This window comes from Squalius cephalus, assembly GCF_949319135.1.
Source record: "Squalius cephalus genome assembly, chromosome: 5".
NCBI classification, from domain to species: Eukaryota; Metazoa; Chordata; class Actinopteri; order Cypriniformes; family Leuciscidae; genus Squalius; species Squalius cephalus.
The window spans coordinates 30,934,678-30,959,184 of record NC_137126.1 but is presented as its reverse complement, the minus strand read 5'-3'; the positions used below and the strand labels follow the sequence as shown (position 1 = coordinate 30,959,184).

Sequence of the window (24,507 nt, the reverse complement as noted above, 5' to 3'; positions counted from 1 at the left end):
TTAAATACATAGTCACATCATACACCATGTTTTCACAAGACACAGAACAATCCTGTCTTCATGTATTATTTTATTAGGCAGTTGTATTTACAAATCATCTTTTTAATTGTAAATTATCAGTAATTTTCTGTAAATGTACATTGGCAAGCCTCTGTCAGGTGCATCTCTTCACAGATAATCAACATAAATGCAGTTAAGAGAAGTACATCAACAGATTTTCTAAACTTGTTTTCAAAGGCTGAAATTGTTCCCTAATGATAAGGAAGAGTAATCATTTGAATGAGACTACTGCGCGGGGAAATACATTTTGAAAGAAAGAAAAAAGGTAAAGGGGACAGCGCAAAACCAAACAATTTCTCTGGATTTGTCTTAAGCTGGCTTACAAAGCATAGATTGTCAAGTTTTAGCTTTAAAGTCTCATTAATAAAGAATTTGAAATGACAGTTGAAGTGCAGTTTTGAACAAAAAAGACAATCTTTTTTTTTTTTTTTTATATATATATATATAGGAAACTAGACATTAACATGTAACAAATGCTCAAGAATTCCATCAGTCAAATCAGAGATTTACAGGCCTATTTTTCCTTTTTCTTTTTGAGAATATGATGTTGCTGCATTTGTTAGGACCAATCAAGTTATCCTCATCAATCAAGTTATACTTTGTGGTAAGAATGTGCATTAAGACAAGACAAGACAAGACTTGCTTAAATCACATGACTTGTAGCTGTGCCAAACAAATAAAAGTATGAATTTATTGTTTAAAAACTATTAATTATATAATCAATTTGAACAGCTGGAGCTCCAGACAGGCATTTAAAAACCATATTGTTTTCACTGCATTCTGTGGAACATAAAACATTGATCTGAAGGAGGATTTCTCCAGTCAGTAAGCTCCTACATAAAATATATTTTTTATTCATGTTGACGTTGACCTTTCTTTGTGGACTTACGATGGCACTTGAAGCCACATGCATGTGGAGCTTTCCGATTTTCAGATCTTTCAGATTATGAATTCACACTGGCTTTCAAACACAGGAATAAGACAAAACTATGTGGCTCACTCAGCTACAGTTTGTCAATTATTTTTAAAGGATATCTGCATATATGAGTTAATACATAAACTCATTCATTGTGGTGATTAACTACATTGGACACCTCAGCGGCACTTATCTTTGCAGCCTACATTTAAAACAAAACAAAAAAACTAAAGAAAGCTAAAGAAGGGGGGTACAGAAACATTTGATTTAAGGAGTACTTATTGTTGAAGCAACCATTGTTTTGTAAAACAACTAAAATAATAGTAAAAAAAAGAGTTTTTGATAAAGCAGTGTATGGAATAAAACATCTTACAGCGATATAATCAAACATTTCTTTAAAAAAAAAAAAAAAAAAAAATCCAGTCCAATATCACAATTTCAGTACAATCTACAACCCCATTTAAAGCACTGATAAACAAATCTGAACGCATGTTTAAATTCTGTATATACTTAAATTTATGTAAAATGTGAGCGAATAGAAAAAAAAGTCTAAGGTGTGACAAACAAACAAACAAAAATCTATGAAACAGAGGCAAGAACATTGCACTCCCTCAGGATAAATGGGTCTTACATTGGTCTCTTCCTTAGGAAAGGCTGACTTATCAAGTTGTCCCTTTGTGTTAAAGTGCCCACCATGTTAAATTGGCCCGTCCCAGCAGTGGCCCGCTATTTAAGTAGGCTCCTCTTAATCGAGTGCCCTTCCCAGTAGGCTGTGTCAATGGGATAACCAGTCATGACACTGGTCCACAAAAACTTGCAGGTAAAACTGTGCAAAAGCGCTTTGTCTCACTTGTCGGCCCACATGCCCACAAGGGCTCTTTCTCTATAGATCTCTTGGTCCACCAAGAATTGCAACAGCATTGTGTACAGTACAGCTAGCTCAGTGTATAACTCTATGCCTCACTCACTGCAAGGAAATACTTGCTATAAAACCCGAAAAAGAATTGTAAAACCATCTCTAAAAGAGTATAGATACTATAAAGTGGCTTAGCAATCTTTCTGACACCTTGACTGTGGCACAAAAAACAACCTCCATCCTTTTCCCTTTTGCACCTTTTCTCAGTCCCCCTAAACAGGCTGATGCTGGCGACTGTACGGCCACGGACCATTCAGCTTGTTCATGCAAGTGGGATGCATGGAGTCTTGAGTCTGTCTGCATGCTTATTGCTCTAAAGACACTGAGAGAGAAAAAGAGAGACAAAAGAATAGAGATAGGAGGACTGCTGTGGATGAAGACAGACATCTGAGGATGAAGAGGTAGAGAGTATTCTAGAAGAAAGAGAAATCAAGCCAGAGAGTGAGAGGGAAGACGAGAGAGAGAGAGAGAGAGAGAGAGAGAGAGAGAGAGAGAGAGAGAGAGAGAGAGAGAGAGAGAGAGAGAGAAGACGAGAGAGAGAGAGAGAGAAGACGAGAGAGAGAGAGAGAGAGAGAGAGAGAGAGAGAGAGAGAGAGAGGGAAGACGAGAGAGAGAGAGAGAGAGAGAGAGGGAAGACGAGAGAGAGAGAGAGAGAGAGGGAGAGAGAGAAAGGCATCAGAGGAACCACAAGTTATCGTGCTAGCAGCTTGATGAGGTTGGCGCACATCTCAAAGAACTCTATGGTGTGACTTCCCGGCCGGGGGAGGATCTCTCCCCCAGTGGAATCCACTGAGGAGGTAAGAGAAGAAGCCAGAGAGCTTTCCACCCCTTTCCCTCCGGATATCGGAGGTGTGGAGGGTGCGGACGCATCGCCCTTTGTTGCGTCCTCACATTCGTTTTTCTCGTTCTTTAGGGTAGTCCGGTAGTTACCGACTGAGCCAGAGCGGTGAGGCGTGGCAGTCCCTGATTTTACTTCCATCATATCATCTGAAAGTAATAGAAGACATCAGATGGTGAAGTATGCAGAAAACACACCAGAACACGCCACAACAGGGATGAGAATTGTAGGGAATTTTTCCTTTTAATGGTTCTGGTTCCTTTTAGTATAGTTAATAAAACCATATTTAAAAAAACAAAAACAATTCTTAACATTTACAATTAGGGGTTGAATGACTTCAGACTTTTTTAATCTAAATTTATGCGATGAAAGTCAGGTCGATGTCGACTAGTCGCTGATGACGTCATGAATGAACAAATAAGCCTGAACCTCAAGCTGAGACTCGAACGCTGGTTGCCTTGTGCACAGCTAGTATAGCACATCAAATGAGCGCTACTCTCAAGACTATTGTTCCTACATAACAGCTTATTTTTTATCAGTTCTTTTGTCTTTGGGTTATATTTCTCACTTCTGCTCATTCTAAATCAGATACAGAAAAAGTAGCACAGTAAAGATTATTACATGTATATGAATGCATTAGTGAGAGAGCGATTGCATGTGAATTAATTCTTCCTGGCAGCGTCTCTAATAATAGTGAAGTTGTGGTTTTTAGTTACTAAGATTATATGCTAGAACTTTTCAGTTTCTAAGCTATTTTATTGATAAATCACAGAACAGTGTTGACAAAAAATTTCAGATTACACAAATACAAACTGAATGTTTCTGTGTGCATGATCTGCACGTGATGTGTGAGTTACTGTTTGTGTGTGTGTGCGCGAGTAACAATGCAGCATTAGTTTAGAACGGTGATTAACTCACATGTACAATAAGCTGTGCATACATAAAACGTGCATTCACCTGATCAATTTTGAGCATCCAGATGGTATAATCAAACATGTATTGTGGAGGACTCTCGCAGTATGCATTTGTCATGTTGACTGTTGGAAACGGAGCGTAAAAGTGGACTTCAAATATTTATTATCCTGTAGCGCACTCTATAGGCCATGACGACGTCAAGCTTAAAAGAGTCATGGCAGAGCATTAAAGTCAACTAGTCTGTGCAACCCCTATTTACAATAAGAAACTACATAAACTTTGTTTACCTAAGCAGTATGTTGCCAGATCATGAGATTTTAGCAGAATAGACATCAATCAGAAGTAAATTAAATATTTTATTTAAATTTTAATTTAATTTTAAGTTTCTTGCTGATGTAATTAACTACAATAACACAATGGCAATCCAATAATTGCTCCAACATATTAAAGCCACACTAAGTAGAAATTGTGTTTTTGTCAAACAGCGACCCCTAGAGTCGCTGTAGAATACATGCACTGTCGTAAATATATTATAGTATAACGTTTTTACATGATTGCAGCTAAATCACAAGTAAATAGTCTATAGTCTAGGCCTACTGTATAATTGAATTTGTGTTGTTTTTATTGGAATGTAAACATTACAAAATGCCAGATAACATCAATAAAGTTAAATGTACGTCGCATTATTTCATAACATTGGCCGTTATGATGTCATTAGACATGAATATGATTATTGCAATTTATCATAATAGTTTGCAAATTGTGCTCGTTTACACTATTAACAACCTCTACGTTAGGCTTATTTATGTCCTGATTATGTGAGATATTGAAAACTGTTCTCATGATAATCGCAGGAATCAACGTCAACAACGTCGTCTGATATCCCTCAGGACTACGTGATAAATACACCTCACAACACCTGAGTTCAGCTGCCAAACTAGTTCGTGAGGCATAGCTATCTGATTTATCAAAACGATTCCATTTACACCTGGTCACATAAATGTATTTTTGCGAAACGGATTTAAATCCGATCTTCAATTCTCGCGCTATATGCAGAGTTAATGGAGTGCACGTCACCGAAAGCAACAGATATGAGCTGCATTTTATAGATCATCAGCTAAAATGTCAAAATCAAAGACCGCAATAAGAGAGAGCAGTAACAGCCCTGGTAAGATCATTTCGTTTCTTTACTTTTAATGATGAAGATTGTGTGTTAAGCGTCTGTGACTTACTTTCACTTTGATTTGCGATAGTTTGCACGTTGGCTTATGAATAGATGCTCATCTGCGGTGATGCGTGTTCCAGTAGCGTCATCATATCTGGATATAACATATATGCTATAACACGCTCTCACACGTTTTTTTTTTTTTTTAGCATTTTTGGGAGGAGTACAATTTACACGTGGTTTCAACAACCAGATGCATTTACACTTGTCCAGTTTTGTCTGGAATGCGTCTCAGATCTCCTCCTGAAGTGGTTTGAGGGATCGGATTCAAATCCGTCTCGAATGCGCTTCGGAGGGCATTTACACCTGGTCTTTTCACGATCGGATAGCTATCCGATCTGAGAAAACGCATGAAGTGGCCAGGTGTAAACAACCCCCATGACAAAAACATACGCACCAAAGCCGAAAACAAACGCTGGTTGGCCTCTCGCGTCCAAATTTGACGAAGTGGTGGGGGAAGTGACGTATGCCGCAAAGCAGTCGAATTTTGTAGTTCTTTTTGTGCTCTGGTTACTACCCGAACCCCGAAGTTACATAGTGCCAGTAAAAGCGATACAGATCCCGTCAGGCTATGGCAGACGTGTCATTCAACCTATTGTAAGTCGATGTACCATCACAAGTATCTTGGAAATATATTATGAAGGTTGAAAAGTTACATAGTGTCGCTTTAAGTAAAAATATTACATTTAAGATACCACTGACTACAAAACTCATAATGTTGTCTACTTTATGTACTTTAAAATTGTCCATTTTCATTTTTTTTATTGGTTATTGGTAAATTAAAGTAGTTATAAACAAATAATTAAATAAAACTAAACACTTAATAAAATTACACATAAGAGTGACAATTTTACCATCTATGCTCCTGAAGTCTAGTAAATATGTCCTGCTGTCCACCTGGTAGAGCTGGAGGCTCATCTTTGTATGTATGCCAGTGACTGGGTTCTTCCTCCGCACTCGCAAGTAATAAGGATTCACTACCTATCAAACCAAAGAGGAAAAAAAAGAGGAGAGTTAACAAATCTGACTGTAAAAGACATTCATATTTACCAGCATTTAACTTTAAAAAGGACTGTGCCGACAGGCTCATTGCACTGTAACATTTGCACTGTTTTGAGGAGGTCTGAATGGCATACTCCTGAACAGCAGTAAACACTGTTAAACTTGATAAGAGAGGCCGCTAAGAGATAACACAAAGAATGAACACTTATAAACAAAGACGAAGGCCATTTCCATCCAAAACTGACGACTCACTCAGTCAAACATGCTTGAACTTCAGCCAGTTGAATTAAGACACACAAACCATATAACGCCTTCAGCCACAGGTTAACATCAAAGAAGGTCTTTCTACGACGGCGGCAGATACATTATAGATATTCCTTTTATAGGGTTTCCTCTTACTATAAACATAACTGACATAAAAAACAAAACAATCCTCTGTGATTTTGTTTCAACCATAGATGTCAACAGAGACCAGAATTCCATAGTGTACCTTTAATTTACACAATCATTCAAAGTTTGAGGTTATTTTAAAAAATAATAATAATTTATTCAGCAAGGACCCACTAAATCGATCAAATGTGACAGTAAAGACATTTACAATGTTACAAAAGATTTCTATTTTAAATAAAATGCTGTTCTTTCAATCCTGGAAAAAATCCTGGAAAAAAATCCTGGAATCCTGGAAAAAAATTATCAAATGCCATCACAGGAATAAATAAAACTTAAAAAAAATTTTTTACCAAAAACTGTTATTTTAAATTGTAAATTTAACATAACTACAGCCAAGAGACTACTTTCAAAAAAATATATTTTTTTAATCGTACCAACCCAACTTTGGAACAGTAGAGTACCATTAAAAAACAATTCTGTCCTTAATTCTTTAGAGGCTCTGTTTACATTTTAGCTCCAGGCTCTTCTAATAATGACTGTAAGATATGAAGATACCATACTGTATAGTTTGTTTTTAACATTCTATTTGCTTACTCTGTAAGTTTGTGTGTGCGTGTGTGTGCGCGCGTGTGAGAAAGAGAGAAAGCGGTCAAGTCTCTTCTATTTATAGAATTTACCAGAAGCCCCAAAACTCTTTCCCACAAGGAAGAGATGGAATTTACCCTAAGATCATGAACCTCAGGAGGATAAGCAGAAAAAATGCATAGCAAGACATGCATTCGCTCCATTTATCTATTTTTACCACTCCTCCACCACCCTTTATTACTGCAATTTGTATATTCCTGGCCTAAACGGACTAACAGGGTTTTTTTGTCTGGATGCAATTTATTCACATAATCTGTTCCAAAACATGGCAACGCCATATGACTCGCCTTAAAGGAATAGTTATGCTGGACACCACTGACTTTTATTGTATGACTTTTATTTCAGTTGAAAAGTTCTTCAAAATATCTTCTTTTGAGTTCCGTAGAAGTCAGTCAGTCATACAGGTTTAGGATGACATGATGGTAAATTATGACAACTTTCATTTTTGGGTGAACCATTTCTTCAAATGCTGCAGTGATCTGAGAATTTTAAAGTCCAAATCAAACCACATGCACAGATGCTTACCTTCCACTCATAATCCAGCTGCTTCATAGCACGACAGACCTCACTCATGATATCATTCGGTCTGCTCTGGCTACGGATTCCCAGGTGCCACTTTGCCCGCCGAACACCAAGATGCTTTGACTTTTGGGGGTTAAGCTCATCCAGCGTGTGTCGAGGACGCGGTTGAGACTCGGCCACTAGGAATGGCACTCTTTCAGGATGAATCTTAGCAGAGTGATGAGCGGGCAGATCGTCTAGAAAGCTGTCTGGGGGGCTGGAGGCCAAATAGAAGTCTTTGGCCTCACTCATAATGCGGCGGTTGTCTATGATCAAGTGATAGGCCACAGCAAGAGGATCCTGGTGATTGCGACTGCAAAACAGGTGACGATAAAGGCAGGGCATATTAGAAAAACTAACACATATATGAAACAACAACAGAACCCATGTATTTGTACAAGGTTTTGACATGGGGTTTGTTGAAATGCCTTTGCACAGAATCCATCTTTCCTCAGTGATAGTATCTGGTGATGTTGCGGTTGGTGTTCGTTTGGCACTTTCAGGGCCAGGAATTGCATTTATTTTAAGAAATGATTTAGCTGGGGGGGAATGTTCAGGGAGAGAGTATTGTGGTAGCTCCACCCATAGTAGTATCTGTACCCATAAAATATGAGGTTGAAAAGGCAACGAAGAATTCCCTGATTTGTTTCCAGGTTGTGCAGTAATTTGATCAATGGCTAAACAACTATCTGAACATCAAGTTGTAGAGATTCCACTAAATGATACCCTCTTTTCCTTGTCAGTTCAGGCAAACCAGAATCTAACGATGTGTTTGTGTCTGGAAGAATCTAGTGTAAAGCAATGATCGAATCTGTTAAAACACCTGAGGTTAATGTTCACTCCTGAGAATATTAGTTGTGCTGACCTTTCTAATGTTGATGGTTGTTCTCCAACCCCTCTTTTACAGATCTCTCAAGAGGAGTTAATTACAGCACAAGAGACAGACGACACTCTTAAGCCTTTATTTTCTGCAGCAAGGTCTAAGGAGGGATCCGACAATCATTCTGAATCGCATTTCCTTGAAGATGGTCGACTTTGCCAAAAGTAGGAAATTCTTTGATGGAACCTAAAACCCAGATTGTAGTTCCCTTACACTTAGAGAACCTATATTGCAATTGGCTCATCAAGGACTTGCTGGTCATACCGGGGTCTGAAAAATGGATTATGCGAAAGTTTTCAGTTTTTAGAACAAGATTGACTGTGTTGGTCCTTTGCCACGGTCTAGGACTAGTGATCATTATCGTCTTACAATAATGTGCCAGACTACCCGTTATCCTGCAGCTTACCCATTAAGGTCCATCAATACGAATATCTTGAAAGCCCTCACTAACTTGTCTATTTTTGGTATCCCAAAGCAATTCAATCTGATAAGGGTTCGAAGACAAGTATGTCGAGAGTTCTCAAAAGCCCTGCATCAACTTCAAGTTTCCCACAATATTTCTAGTGCTTACCATCCACAGAGTCAGGGGGTAGGCCTGTCACGATAACAAATTTTGCTGGACGATAAATTGTCCAAGAAATTATCGCGATAAACGATAATATTGTCGTTCTGAGACCATTTTCATTTAATATAATTATAATGGCATAATAATGCAGGTACACCTTTTCAACGATCTATAAACTTTTATTTCTAAAGAATATTAAACATTGAAAACGGAAAACATTTTAAATATCCAAAAAAATGAACAAAACAACCAAAAACAATAAAAGCAATGGACTCTTAGTGTCTGTTAACAAAATAAATGTCTGTTAATAAATAAAATGGATGTAAACAAAATTGCACTTCAAAAAATATGAAACATTAGGCTTTAGACATTAGGCATTAATAGTGATACATTCCATAACAGGCAAAACTGCCGGTTAGGACCTTTGTAAACAAATAAAAAAAAGCCTCAACAAGCCATATCACACCATTCTGCACTGTCCTCCTGTTACTTTGTCAAGTGATTGTGTACTGTCGGGAAGACGGAGACGCACTTTATTGCGTGTATGCTACGCACTGAAAATACTTGGTTAGGATTAGGGGTGAGGAGTGCGTGCGTATTACACGCCATAAAGAGCGTATCATATGCACGCAAAAACTATTTTTGGCGTATAAATGGCACGAGAAATAACATTCGTGGTATAGATACGCATTTTCATGTGATCGGGCTCGCTGTCGCAACTCACAACTAGCGTCTTCTCTCTCTCCCGGCAGTAGCCGCAAACAGTCCCGCCGGTGCTTTCCCATACGTGACTGACAAGCGCCGCGCGCCGCCTCCCCACACAAAGACCATGCAACTGACAAGAGACGAAGAGAGTTCACTCCTCCTATACGCTAAAGAACCGAGAGTGGTCATCCAGTCTCTTTGGTAGAGAGAGAGAGAGACGAGGAAAACAAACAAGCATGCAAATGGAATTATCGCGGCCGGAAAAATTATCGAGCTCATTTTTTTTATCGTGCGATTAATTGACTTATCGACTATCGCGACAGGCCTATCAGGGGGCTCTTGAAAGGTTTCATCAAACCTTGAAATCTCTTAAGATCATATTGTGTGAAACTTGATGCTGATTGGGAAGAGTGCCGTGGATGTTATTGGCTATACGAAGTAACCAAAGACAGCATTGGTTTTAATCCAAATGAACTGGTGATTGGGCATACAGTATGATGACCTACTGCTATTTTAGCTGATGAATGGCAGACCTCTAAGCCTCCCGAAAATGTTGTAGACTACGTGAGTGGGTTTCGCTGTAGACTTTATGAGGCACAAGCTGTTGCTCAAAAGAAGTTGTGTAAATCTCAAACTAAAATGCAACAACTTTTTGACAAAGTTTGCTTTTCAAGCTAAGTTTAAAGGACCTTACAGTATAGCTAAGCGCCTTTCAGTTAATAATTATCTGCTGAATATTCTCAGGGGAAAGTAGATGGACGCCTTAACAACTCTGAATATCTTACTGATTTGCCCTGTCATCTTTTTTATTTGGCAGAGAAAGAGAGGAATGACATTTTTTTGATGGATTCTTTGCAGAATCTTTTTGAGGAGAGGTGTTATGGCCCCATTTTCCACATTCTGCCTCCTGGGGACAGTATGGTGTTGAAATGTGATTGGCAGGACCTGTGGAAGACTTCATTGTTAATTGATTGATTTGTGAGTGGAGAGTATAAAAAATTTTGGTGTCCTTCTCAACAGTACTTCCTCTTAAAGAATTGTTCTCCGGAGAAGTCATTTGCGCCAACTTGCTGTTTTTTCTTTTGTTTAATGCTTATCGATGTTTGTCACTCCAATGGATTACTATTTTTCCTGTTATTGTTTAAACCTCTTGACATGGTGTTATTTTTGTAATAAATCATTTCTGCATAAATAAAGAATCTAATTCAAACAGTTTGTTTGTGAATGTGATCCTCTTTATGTGACGGTCAAGAACGAGTTGCCCATTACAGATTAAAATAAATAAATTAGCACAAACCTGTACAAGCAGTTGAGCACCTCCTCCTCAGTGCACTCAAACTTCTCACACACCTCCTTCAGCGCCTCCTCATCAATCATATTACTACTGTAAGCAGCGTCCTCCGGGAACAGATACTTGGGGAGATCTTGCTTAAACCACTCATCATCCCTGAGAATGGAGAGCAATGAAGAGATAAAGAGAGATAATGTTGATTTGAACTTTTACAAATCTTACTCTCCACATCCTAATAGTTATGGAATTACTAAATTAAATAGACAGTGCTTGGCGTAGTTTCTGACCGGATCTCTTTGATGGTGGCTCTCTTCATGGGGTCCACTTGGAGCATGTGTTTCAAAAGGCTAATAACGGAGGGGTTCAGGTACTGAGGCGTGAAGAAGATTCCATCACAGATCTTCTTGAACAGTGTTGGCACGTGGTCGTCGTCAAACGGCAGCGTTCCGCACAACAGGGCATACAAAATCACTCCGCTGCTCCAGATGTCCACCTCAGGGCCTGCGTATAACCTGGATCAGAACAGCAAGATTCGTCAAGAGATATCTGAATGAACTTCACAAAGCCATTTGAAACCGCACAGAGCATCATCTTAGAGGACGAGAGCAGGTTTTTGAGAAGATCATTTAAAAAAAAAAAAAAAATTATAATAACTAAAAATAAATGAAAAATTACAGCCACAGAGGTAAAATGTACCTTCCAGAGATGACTTCCGGAGCAGCATAATTAGGAGAGCCGCAACTCGTCCTCAAGAATTCTCCATCCGACATCATGTTTGACAAGCCTGCATGAGGAAAAGTCGAAGTCTGTATAGCTTGTGATATAAACATTAAAGGGGGGGTGAATTGCTGTTTCATGCATACTGAGTTTTTTACACTGTTAAAGAGTTGGATTCCCATGCTAAACATGGACAAAGTTTCAAAAGTTAAGTTGTACGTTTGAAGGAGTATTTTTGTTCCAAAAATACTCCTTCCGGTTTGTCACAAGTTTCGGAAAGTTTTTTTCGAGTATGGCTCTGTCTTACGTAAGATAGAGCGGAATTTCCTTATATGGGTCCTAAGGGCACTTCTCCGCGGCCGCGCGCGCACTCGCAGACCAGAGAGAGAAGAGAGCGAAAGCAGTACGTTACCTCAAAGCGCTATGCTCGGCTTTTAGGGAAGTCAATGTCACCAAAGAAGTGGGTTTTTGGTTGGCAGGGCAAGACAACCCTGCACAGATTCCCAAAGAACCCAGCGTTAAGGGAATAGTGGATGGAGTTTGTTTTTTCGAAGCATCAACGGAGGTTGTGCACGACTCTTTGTTCCCTGCATTTCGACGATGATTGTTTTATAAACAAAGCCCAGATCGACTTATTTGCAGATCGTCTAATGCTTAAGGATCGAGCAGTCACGGTGAGTAAACTACTTCAAATGTCTCTCTGTGTTGTTGTTAGATCAGTTAGCACAGCTATAGCACACCGCCCACACGGCCCGCCCCCAGCCGCTCGTTTTTTTCCGGAAAGACTCGGTACAGCCAATCTTTCACCTCTAAATATAATAAAACTAAAGACGTTTTGGAGATATGAAGGATGCAATACTACTCTATAGGTACTCAAGATTAACAGGAGATTGAGTGAAAATGAGCATTTCACCCCCCCTTTAAAACAACCACCATGTTTCACAAATATGAAGAGTTCACATACCAAAGTCTGCAATCTTGGCGTTCATGTGCGCATCCAGCAGGACATTCTCAGGCTTGAGGTCTCTGTGCACCACCATATGTCTGTGGCAGTAATCCACCCCTGAGATGATTTGCTGGAACAGCCGCCTGCTTTCCTTCTCATCCAACTGACCAGAGAGACAGGACCATGTATTATTTTAACATCTCCCATGTGGCCTAAACTGAACATTCTGCATTTAATGTTCCCCTGTTGCAACTTACTGTGCCGATTTTATGGACCCTGATATATACAACTGTTCAAATGTTTGGGGTTGGAAAGATTTTTTTAATTTCTTATTAGTCTTATGTTCACCCAGGCTGCATTTATTTGATCAAAAATACAGTAAAAACTATATTATTGTGAAATATTATTACAATTTTTTTTTTTTTTTTTTTTTTGGATTCTTTGATAATTAGAAAAGTGGTTGCCGTGGAAATGAACAACAATGCCATAATGTGCTGAGTGACTTGTGTGGACAAACTAATATTTGAGGAAATCTGTTTATAAAAGATTATTAGGTTTAAACTTTTTGGTCTTATTGATTCAGTTGATTTGAATAAATGTCTATGGCTAACATAGCTTAAGTGAACACTTAAAGGGTTAGTTTACCCAAAAATGTTAATTCTGTCATTGATTACTCACCCTCATGTCATTTCAAACCCATAACACTTTCGTTCATCGTAGGAACACAAATTAAATCTGAGAGCTTTCTGTCTAGACTTCTACGCAAATACCACTTTGATGCTTCAAAAAGTTCATAAAAAGATCGTAAAACTAATCCATATGAATTGAGTGGTTTAGTCCAGATTTTTCTGAAGAGACACAAGTGCTTTATATGATGAACAGATTGAATTTAGGCTTTTATTCACATAAACTTTGATCAACGAACATAAACCGGAGCTTTGCTCAACCGCACCTGCTTGACGTGCGAGAACAAACCTCTTGCTGAAGTTCAAACATGCTGCATAATACGTGAGAATGAACCTCATTGGTTTTTGCTGAAGCTCAGACTGATGTGTGAGTTGATGAATGTTTATATGTGAATAAAAGCCTAAATTCACACTGTTCATCATATAAACCATTGATAATATTATTACAAATATAAATGTCCATTTTGACTCAGGTGTAATTATGTCAGACATCACAGATCATTTTCCAATTGTACTTTTCATAGACCTGGATACTAAGACCAGGCAACAACAAAAGAAGACATTACCTCTTAAAAAAAGCATAAAAGTATTAACAGGAAAATATTTAGATAAATTGCTTGGTAATCTTAGGCATAAAACATGGGATTCTGTATTTAGCTGGAATACTCCGGAAGAAGCCTATAGTGCTTTTATCAATGAATTAACCAACAGTATTAATATCACAATACCGGAAAAAATTGTTAAAGGAGATACAAGCAATCAAAATACTTGGCTTACAAAGGGAATCCTAAAATCAATTAAAAGAAAAAATAAGCTTTACAAATGCTATATTAAAAATCCAACTAATGAAAATAAAGAAAAATATTCTACATTTAGAAATAGACTCACAAAGTTAATACGAATAAGGAAGCGGAATTACTACACTGATCTAATTAAGGCTTCTCGTGGTGATCAACAGCGATGCTGGAGAGTACTAAATACTGTGCTCAGCCGGGATCAAAAAGCAACTGTCCTTCCAGAAATCAATGTCAAACATAATGATAATCACTATCTCAATGATGACGATCTCGCCAAAAGTTTTAACAACTACTTCATTTCTATAGGCAAAACTCTTTCGAAATCCATAAGTCCTCCAGGGGGAGCTTCATATCAACAATATTTAAAAGGGAATTATCTGAATTCTTTTTTTTAACACCTACCGACAAAATGGAAGTTTTGAAAATTATTATGAATATGAAAAGCTCTTATACTGCTGGTGTGGATGATATACAGTATGTAGCAAAATTGTTAAATCTATTGCAATTGAAATTCTAGATCCACTTGTCTCTCTTTATCTCATGGTGTAGTACCAAAAATGACAAAAATTGCAAAAGTTATACCAATTTATAAATCTGGTGATAAAAATAACTTACAAAATTATCGACCTATATCCATTTTACCTACTTTTCCCAAGGTACTTGAGAGGGTTGTGTACAATAGACTTAGCGGTTACCTGGATAAAATGAATATACTCATCCCATCTCAATTTTAGGAAAAAGAGCTCTACTTGTTTGGCCATTCTGGATCTCATTGAAAAAAATCAATGACGTTATAGATAGTGGTGAGATTGGTATTGGTGTATTTTTAGATTTATCAAAAGCCTTCGACACCATTGATTTGGAAATTCTAATTGGGAAGTTGCAACACTATGGTGTCAGAGGGAAGGCACTCAGCTGGTTCAAAAGCTACCTAACTGATAGGGAACAATTTGTCCAAATAAACAATAGTTATTCAGAATGCACAGATATTGTTTGTGGAGTCCCCCAGGGCTCCATATTAGGTCCACTTCTTTTTATTTTGTATGTAAATGACATCATAAGCTCATCAAATATTTTTCATCAGGTTATCTTTGCAGATGACACTAATCTTTTTTTGTCCCATAAAAATCTTGATATTTTACAAAAGCTTGTTAATGAGGAATTAGTTAAAGTAGATAGTTGGTTTAAATACAACAAATTATCTGTAAATGTAGGCTATCTAAAACCAAATTTATTATATTTCGTTCAAATAGAAGCCGGACAAACATTGAAAGGATACAAATCAAAATACATAATAAAGTAATTGAAAGAGTAGAGAACATCAAATTCTTAGGAATTTATTTAGATGAGTCCTTAACAACATCTAGAGTTTTTAACAAAGGAATTGTCAAAATATGTTGGTCTGTTCTATAAATTAAGATATGATCTTCCTTTTGATGCTCTTCTAACACTGTACCGGTCACTTTTTGAATCACATCTAAATTATTGTAATATTATATGGTGAAACACGTATCCAAGCCATCTTGAAAAATTGCAGATTCTACAGAAGAAAGTTATACGTGTTATATCATGGGCAAATTATGATGCTCCCTCTGGTCCGCTTTTTTATAGGTATAAGCTTCTGAAGCTTGCTGAGTGCAACAGTTTTCAAAATGCTTGTATTGTGTAAATGTAGTTTATAAATTGCATCCAAAACTTTGCCATCTCATTCCAGTCACCTTGTCTACTCATGACCATAACACTAGAAAGAGAACTCTATTACGAGGGGAAAAGCGCAAGCTGAAGTGTACTAGCTTTAGTATAGCATGTAAGGGTCCTGGGATCTGGAATGAGATTGACAATTCTATAAAGGAACTACCTTCTCTTGATATATTTAAAAAGCATTTTAAACACAAATTGTTACAACATTATGCATAATAGACCCCATAAGGCTGAAGGTTTCATATGTTATTGACTTATCTGACTTTCTTTTTTGTGATGTTTGAATACCCTTATTATTGGATTTTGTTTGAGGGATGGATGAGATGTGTGATGTATGCTGGCTGGTGGGAGGATATTTTGTGGTGAATGGTGTTGTTGTTGGTGCGGATGGGTATTGGGTGGGTGGATTATTATTTGTTGTTATTAGTGCTGATTATGTGTCTTGAAGGGCCCATTTATAAGCCGGTATGGCTTCTGGTGAGTCCTTTTTTTACAGAATGGTATCTTCTTTAAATCTGTAAATATGAACTTGTTGTGTTCTGTGAATAAACAAACAAAGTGATTGTGTCTCTTCAGAAAATTTGGACTAAACTGCTCAATTCATATGGATTAGTTTTACAATCTCTTTATGAAGTGTCAGTTGCGTAGCTGTCTTTGGAGGGACAGAAAGCTCTCAGATTTCATCAGAAAGATCACATTTGTGTTCTGAAGATGAACGGAAGTCTTATGGGTTTGGAACGACATGATGGCGAGTAATTAATGACAGAATTTTCCTTTTTGTGGTGATCTAAGTATGTATTTGACCTGTTTTAGCTGCATTCATATATTACCTAATTCAAATAGTGGGATAAAGACTGCCTCCGGGGTCAAGGGGGGGTTACACTAGTCGGTTGCAAAATTTCCATTTCACCATTGATGGAGTTAGTCATTGCCCACATCCCTAGATTGTACTTCCTCTTTCAGCAGAACTATGATGCTTTAGCAATTATAGTGGCATTTAATCTCTCACTTCCTGCTGGACTCTCTGCTTTGCAAAACTGAAATGCTTGAATTATAAGATGATATCATTTCAAAAAAGTAAATGTTTTTTTTTTCACTGTATTGCATTTTTTACTACACTTAGGTGGCATCACTGATGGAGGTTCTCCAGTGACAGCACAAAAGACTCAACTACTATACAACAATTAAATGAATAGTTGATTGTTTTTATCATCAATATAAGCAATTCATTTTCTTAATCATAACCTACAAATTAAAAAGCTGTACCTTTCCATTTTTACAGATGTAGTCGAAGAGTTCTCCTCCTGAAACATATTCCATTACCATGAAGATGTCTGTTGGTGTGCTGATGACTTGGTAACTGCCAAACAAAAAACAACAACAACAACAACAAAAAAAAAAGCAGAAATTTGTAAAGAATACATGTGTTTGCTTCTGCAGTCACAGCAAAATGCATCTGAATGATGAAAACATCTGAAATGTAAATGTAAAGCTTTTAAGATCTACAACACTCTAAACAACAAAACATATTCCCTTTCTTGTACTGGTTAAGTAATGAATTCAGGCATATTTTAACAGTTAGGTTTTTAGTTTTAATGCTAGTTAGTAATGCTAGATTGTACACTTATACTATTTTTTTATGTGTGTATATTTACTGAATAATAAAATAAAATAAAATAAATAATAAACTATTCACTATTCATTTTTATGGAAAATGTCAATGAATCCCTATAAATGGTTTTGGAGCAAGTCTGGATAGCTTCGACATTTCCTTGTATTATCTGGCCAGAATAAAGGTATGTGTCTTTATTATTGACACTGACCTCAAAATAAAACATCAACAGACAAACAGCTCACATGTAAATACACAGACACAGACCAAAATCAAGGAGACAGACAGAAAATAATTGTTCAGAACTTGAAAGACAAAGATTTACTGATTCTCTATAATGGGAGGAAATGAAAATCCTCCCTTCTCTTTTCCATCTACTTTAATTATGTGACTACATTGTCTCATTCCATGCCACAAAAGAAAAAGGAAGAAAAATAGAAGCATGGTCACCAGAGAAGCAAAACCAGTCCACAGATGCTGGGTCTCATTCACACGCACATCAAGTTTGTTCCTCTTTTACTTATGACTCTGGGATAGATATACATAAAAAATAAAATAAACTCAAAATGATTATCTGTAGGTCAAATAGATGCGCATTCTAGCCCCTAAATAAAGTACTGCATTATCTGTGAATTAGAATTCAGAGGCAATGAATCTGCCAGGGCAAAAGAAATGCGTTTGGTGATTTTTCATTGCATGGGAAACGAGAGAAAGGGAATGAAGTTCCCAAACCTGTCCTGGAGTACCTTTGTCTCCCTAATCAAACACACCTGATTTAACCCATTTGATAATGAGCTGATGAGATGAATCAGGTGTTTGATTAGGGAGACAAAGAAAACGTGCAGTGTTGGGGGTACTCTAGGTCTAGGACAGGTTTGGGAACCACTGCTCTAAATCAAGGGAAGAGATGCACAGACACTAACTTTATCTGCCGATACGATTGAGAAAAAAAACTGCTCTAAATCAAGGGAAGAGATGCACAGACACTAACTTTATCTGCCGATACGATTGAGAAAAAAATTGCTTCTCTGGTGACCATGAATCAGGTGTTTGATTAGGGAGACAAAGAAAACGTGCAGTGTTGGGGGTACTCTAGGTCTAGGACAGGTTTGGGAACCACTGCTCTAAATCAAGTGAAGAGATGCACAGACACTAACTTTATCTGCCGATACGATTGAGAAAAAAAAAAACTCTGCCAAATAATGCTGTTAACTTTACAGGGAACCCTCTCATTTGGTACATTGCTATAATATTAGAGGTTAGAATTAGCCCAAACTATTATATTAAACTGGTATTTATTTTCATATATAATAATTACACTCAAATAAAAACAGTTGCACATAAGGTAGTTTTTATAAACACTTAAATTTACAATTCATTACGAAATTCAAACAATAAACACCATTTTGGAGCTTGTAAATGTGACGTGACAGATCTCTGACAGATCTCAGTTCAAGCGGCACGTGAACCGATCATCTGTTACTCTTTACTACTAGTTAACAGTAAAAAAACACGAATGATCAATAGGTAATTTGAAAGATACAGTTCAACTTACCGAAATTTAATAAAATCGAACGATCAGTGTTTTTCAACCGCGGAAAGAGGTCCATAAAACAGCTGGAGAACAACGTGTCACGTAACATTACATTTACTTCAGGAAAGCCATTTAATTACCATAGCATGTTAGTTGGACTTAAAAAATTGCTATAAAAAGGAGTATTTTGCTAAATATTATAACTATAGGCTATTATATATTTATTATATTTGTATCTATATAATTAAAGTATTATAACTTTGTTATTATAAAAATGCATTATTTAATTTGAGATGTTATTTTTAACCTTTAATAATAATACCAGCTGACAGGGCTCTGTATGTTTACAGCATTAGGTGAGATATTTTGTTTTGGAGAAAAATTAACATAACATTAACGCATCTACTGTACCTAATATTTATCCAAAGGAATCGATATTGAATCAAGATCAGAATCAAATCACAAGAATTGAATTGAAATTGTGAAATTTGTGTCAAGCAATAATAAAAACAGTAGCATACCAGTCATTGTACCATGTAAACATTGTTGTCACTTAATAAACTTAATAAAATTCAGTTTAGTTACCAAATGTTTGACAATCACAATACACTTATTGTGATGCAAGTTTTTTTTTTTTTTTTCACATCCCCCCCCAATCCCAATCCACCCATTTTATATTATGTTACGTTACATTTTCACTGTTTACAAAGGCAGGGCCTGCCATCTTGTCTTTTTGGCTTGTTGTTTCTGATTGCACTTTAACCCCAAGGAGGAAATCCAGGTCAAATCCCAGAAGGGAAATCAAAACAAAATAAAGTTAAAACTTGTTTTGAACAATGTTTTTTTAGGCCATATCGCCCAGCCCTACTTTTTGATGTTTATGCATGTTGCTATATCCTATATTAAGTGGAAAAAAAAGACTTGCTCCACACAGCCATCTGAACTGAGGCAATACAGCAATCTGTCACGTCACATTTAAGAGCGTCAAAACCCCATTTATTTTTTGAATTTTGTGATAAAATGGACAGAATTTGAAAGCTAAGACTGTTTCTTATCAGAAGTAACAGAGCACAACGCTTTTTGCGGATGAATTATAACCGCAACAAATTATGTTTGGTGTAGGGAAATACCATGGACCTGACAACCCTGGCTTAAACCAAGGGTGATTCATAGAGACAAATAGATCCTGCTTTAACGTTGATATTTTCTAACTGTTTATGCGTTATTAACAGCCTTAGACAGGCTAGAATTCAATGCAAGACATTTCTTCACACACAGTATGAGTTGCAGTCTGAAACGTTTTTTCCGCCCCCTTTTGATTGACAGGATATACGCAGCTTTGATCATCGACTGTTTTTAAAAAAAATCGACCAATGCCCGATAGTGAAAATAATTGCTTTCATTGGCCGATACATCGGTGCATCTCTGATCAAGGGTACACGTTCTTAACAAATAGGTCATGGATGTTACTCACAGTTTGATTATATGCGGGTGGCGGAAGAGTTTGAGGTTCTGGATCTCACGTCGAATCTTCCCCACCACATCCAGACTGCGAATCTTCTGCCGGTTTAGAATCTTTACCGCCACCTGGTGCTTGGTCAACTCATGCTGGCCAACTGCACAGACAGATAGAAGGTCAATGAAAAATATACAATAAAATTCACAATGTATTTATGAAAAAGACACACGAATTCAATGTAGAAGCAACTGTCCTATCAATCTTTAAAGAAGATCTTCTAGATTAGAATAACCCATTTACTCTAACTCAAAATCAATGCCGGTGGGTTGCATGTCTCTTCTGAGAAGGAAAAATATTTTTTTGTAAATAATAAAATGCAACCAACCATGTAATCATGCATAGTTACCAGAGGTGGACGGAGTAGACAGCTTCATTACTTGAGTAAAAGTACAGATACCCCTTGCTAAATTTTACTCAAGTACAAGTAAAAGTACTACAGTCAGATGTCTACTTAAGTAAAAGTACTAAAGTACTTATTTTTAAAAGTACTTGAGTATCAAGAGTACAAGAGTACATTTTCTAAATATTGCATTACTACTGCCACTGTGCTTACATTGGTAAACACAGCAAACACTTGAAGCGAAAACTATCATTAACTTGTTCAGAAAATTGAAATAGTCTGGCGAGGTGGGGCCACGGGTTCGGGATGCGATATTTTTTTCTCAGGATGGTAGGGGAAGACTCATGAATATTCATTAGGGAAGTCATCCCTGATTGGTCTGACCTACCCCTGCCCCTAAACCTACCCGTCACTGGGGGTCTTATGACCTCCCTAACCCCGCTCCTAAACCTACCCGTCACTGGGGTTAAGACCAATCAGGGATGACTTCACTAAAGAATATTCATGAGTCTTCCCCTACCATCCTGGGGAAAAAAAAACTCCCGGGATGGACCTGCTGCGTCTTCATCCATGGTTTCGTCTCTTATCTAAATCTGACCATGGAGTTGACTTTGGCGGGAAGCTGAAGGTGATTGCTGATAGGCTGTCCCAATCAGTGGCGCCTGCACAATCCAATCACATTTGAGAGGGAAACAACAAATTGAGGGTTTCCGAGATGTTTCTTTTTTCCTTTTTTTTTTTTTTTTTTAGAAGAAGTAGTAATGGGTACTCACAGTTATGGATAGAAATGTAGTGGAGTAAAGAGTACAATATTTGCCTCTCAAATGTACTTGAGTAAAGTCATGAGTACTCCCCAAAAATGATACTCGAGTAAAGTACAGATCCCTCAAAATTGTACTTAAGTACTGTACTCAAGTAAATGTACTCCGTTACTGTCCGGCTCTGATAGTTACAATATCAAAAAAGAGAGCAAAATGCATTTCCTGTATATTTTTTGCTGTTGCTGTCCAAATTGTACAAACTCATTTGTCAATTGGTAATATGGCTAATACTATCCCAATACTAATTCACCCAGTGTTTGTGCCATGCTGGTAAATCACTAGTTTGCTGTTGTAAGCATTTACATAGTAGGTCCATTTTAGGTCAGCCTAATCAGTTTTCAGATTGTTAAGCCAATGCTGTTTATGCTAATAAAAAAAAAATAAAAAAAATGTTTTTTTATATATTATACAACTTTGGTACTGCCCTGGGTTGAGGATAAATGACACTAAATACTGTCAAACTGCTGAAAAGCAGAATGTGTGATGTAAAGGAGTCAACAACTTTGAAGCGTGCATTAACATTACAGTGCCAGTAATGCGTAAAGTGCACCGCATATTTATTAAATGTTTCCATGAACTGTTTTTATATGGACAAATTCCTTGCAAACCAGCTTCTTATAAGGCTGGATTTTGCTGCTTTTGTAAGTTCTGAAAGCTGTACATTGAAGTTTGAACTGTTCCCAGAAGCTGTATATGGTTTCAGTCAACTTGCAACATTTAAAACAGCCTGCCTGCTTTAACTAGACTTCTCTAGTTATGCATTAACACAACACCCAGTCATGCAGAGGGAACTGTGTGTGAGTGTCCTAGACCCCGTAGACCTAACAGAGCACTATTAGCCTAAATTGTCTTTATGAAGGCTATTTTGTAATAGGGTTAGTAGTTTCCATGTTTTGTCAGCAATGTACATGTATCAACTTCTCTGTTTCCCAAAGACCCTTATTTATGAAATATTCGCTCTAAACAACATACTTCCTTTCTTGAAAGGTTGGCATCATGTATTGCCCCATAATACAGGAAGATTCATTGACGATTCAATAATTACATTGCTCTGAGGGGCACAACAAGCTGGAAGCCATGATTTACTATTTTCTCACTGTTGTTCAGCAGGCATTTCATTATTGCATCATACTTTGTGGGGGGAAAAAACATGATTGAGAAAGAATGGTTTTTTTTTTTATAAATGCCATCAAGCTGGGTGCTTCTGGGCAAGGTTAGTCATAAGTAGGGTTACAAATATTTAAATTAATCTGTTGATTCTGTCTTCAATTAAACAGATTAAAAACAATTTTTTTTAGAAAGTTTCTTCATCCTGCCTGCTGTTGTCCTTCAAACAGTGTGCAAACTAAAGAATTTATGTAGGCTGTTATACATGTGCAAATAATGGTTTAAAATATACACATTACATTCTAAAACTTGAGCACCATAATAGAGTAAAACAAAATAAAAGATGCATATTACCCATAGACATGCGTTATTCACTACTATAAAGTCACGTGACTGGCGGATGAGTTCCCTGCGCAGGTGTGATTAAACCATAATAAATTTCGTTATCTATTATTATCGATTAGTTGTTGCAGCCCTATATATAAGATAAACCTAGCCTGACTAATACTAATGTCATTAACCTGGCATGACTATACAGTAGGCTACATTCTGGATTAATTAAGTTACAAAAACACGATCATTTTAATTCATCTTTCTCACAGCAAGCAAAAGGAGTTTTGGCAAATAATTAATTTCTCTCGTCATGTTGACAGACTTTCTGAAAGCTGCATCTGCGGTTGACGTTTGGCCTGCACGAGCGCATCCATCAGTCCCCACCAACTGCAACTTCAGAACACCAATAATCACTCCATAAACCGTGAAGCTAACCATGTTAGCTGCGACCAATCCATATACAAACCACACAAACACAAACGCATGCGTGCGACTATTCAGAAAACAACGGAAGCATCGATCGGCTGACACTATCAACAGCGACAAACGCAGAGAGCTCCGTTGTTTAATGTTTGTTTCATGACTAACGTTACACTGTTATTAGCCAACAAGTGCTGCTGCTGCTTTAGCCGCATTTAAAGACTCGATCATCTCGTTTAGCTTTACCGTCTTTACTACAGCAATAACCCAAAACATCTGGGGCAGTTTTACCTTTGACTTTTCCAAACGTTCCCACTCCTAGCGTGTCTCCAAGAATATAATGTCCAATTTTCACCCTGCCTTCATGTTTCTGTTTGTCCGTCGCCATCTTCGCTCTGTCTGAGGCCCTACCTGAGAGAGGCGGCAGCGGGACGGGGACGGGAGGGAGCGGCGTCTCTACTGACAACTACCGGTACAGCAGAGCGCGCCAAAATACCCAGCTCCAAACACTTGGATTAATGTTGAAGTCATTATTACAAAATGTTAACTAATTATAATTATTAAAATTAACGATTTAAATATTATTATTATTATTGATATTATTATAGCTGGAATAAGTGATTAACTGGCAATTGTTTTACTGAGGTATTGGATTCCAAAGATGTAACTTAGGTTCTTTTGAGATAATCACAAACAATAAATAAATAAACCCATCATAAAATGTCCTGGGAAGAAAAAAGAAATTTGGGTAAAAAAAACAACAACAAAAAACACAACTTTACTCAAACGTTTTATTTGGTTCCCAAAATAACCCAAATCAGACATTAATTCAGACATTCATTCTTTGGAGGAGTTAAAGACGATTAAATCTTGTGTCGTTGCCACGTCTGGGAAAAGATAATGATGAAGGTAATCACAAAGATGACACCAATAATGATGGCAGCAACATTTAGGCGTCGAGCTCTCCTGCCATAAGACCGTGCCGATGCGTAGTCTCCAAGCAATCTGCTGTCCCTGGCCTGACACACATAAAACGTATATTACCTTAAGGTATTTGAAAAGCAG

The 24,507-nt window shown here is 37.3% G+C and overlaps 1 protein-coding gene across 1 annotated transcript; it reads right to left on the bottom strand.

The window, feature by feature from the left end:
- Positions 1-53: 53 nt before the first annotated feature.
- On the bottom strand, positions 54-23,908 carry prkaa1 (protein kinase, AMP-activated, alpha 1 catalytic subunit). Its single transcript, XM_079872976.1, has 10 exons — positions 23,734-23,908; positions 20,377-20,518; positions 17,023-17,116; positions 12,591-12,735; positions 11,606-11,693; positions 11,197-11,421; positions 10,916-11,065; positions 7,433-7,781; positions 5,725-5,851; positions 54-2,879 (listed from the first exon to the last, which is right to left on the bottom strand). The coding sequence occupies exons 1-10, from the start codon at positions 23,828-23,830 to the stop codon at positions 2,584-2,586; spliced, it is 1,713 nt and encodes a 570-aa protein (XP_079729102.1). The 5' UTR covers positions 23,831-23,908; the 3' UTR covers positions 54-2,583.
- Between the last annotated feature and the right edge of the window lie 599 nt (positions 23,909-24,507).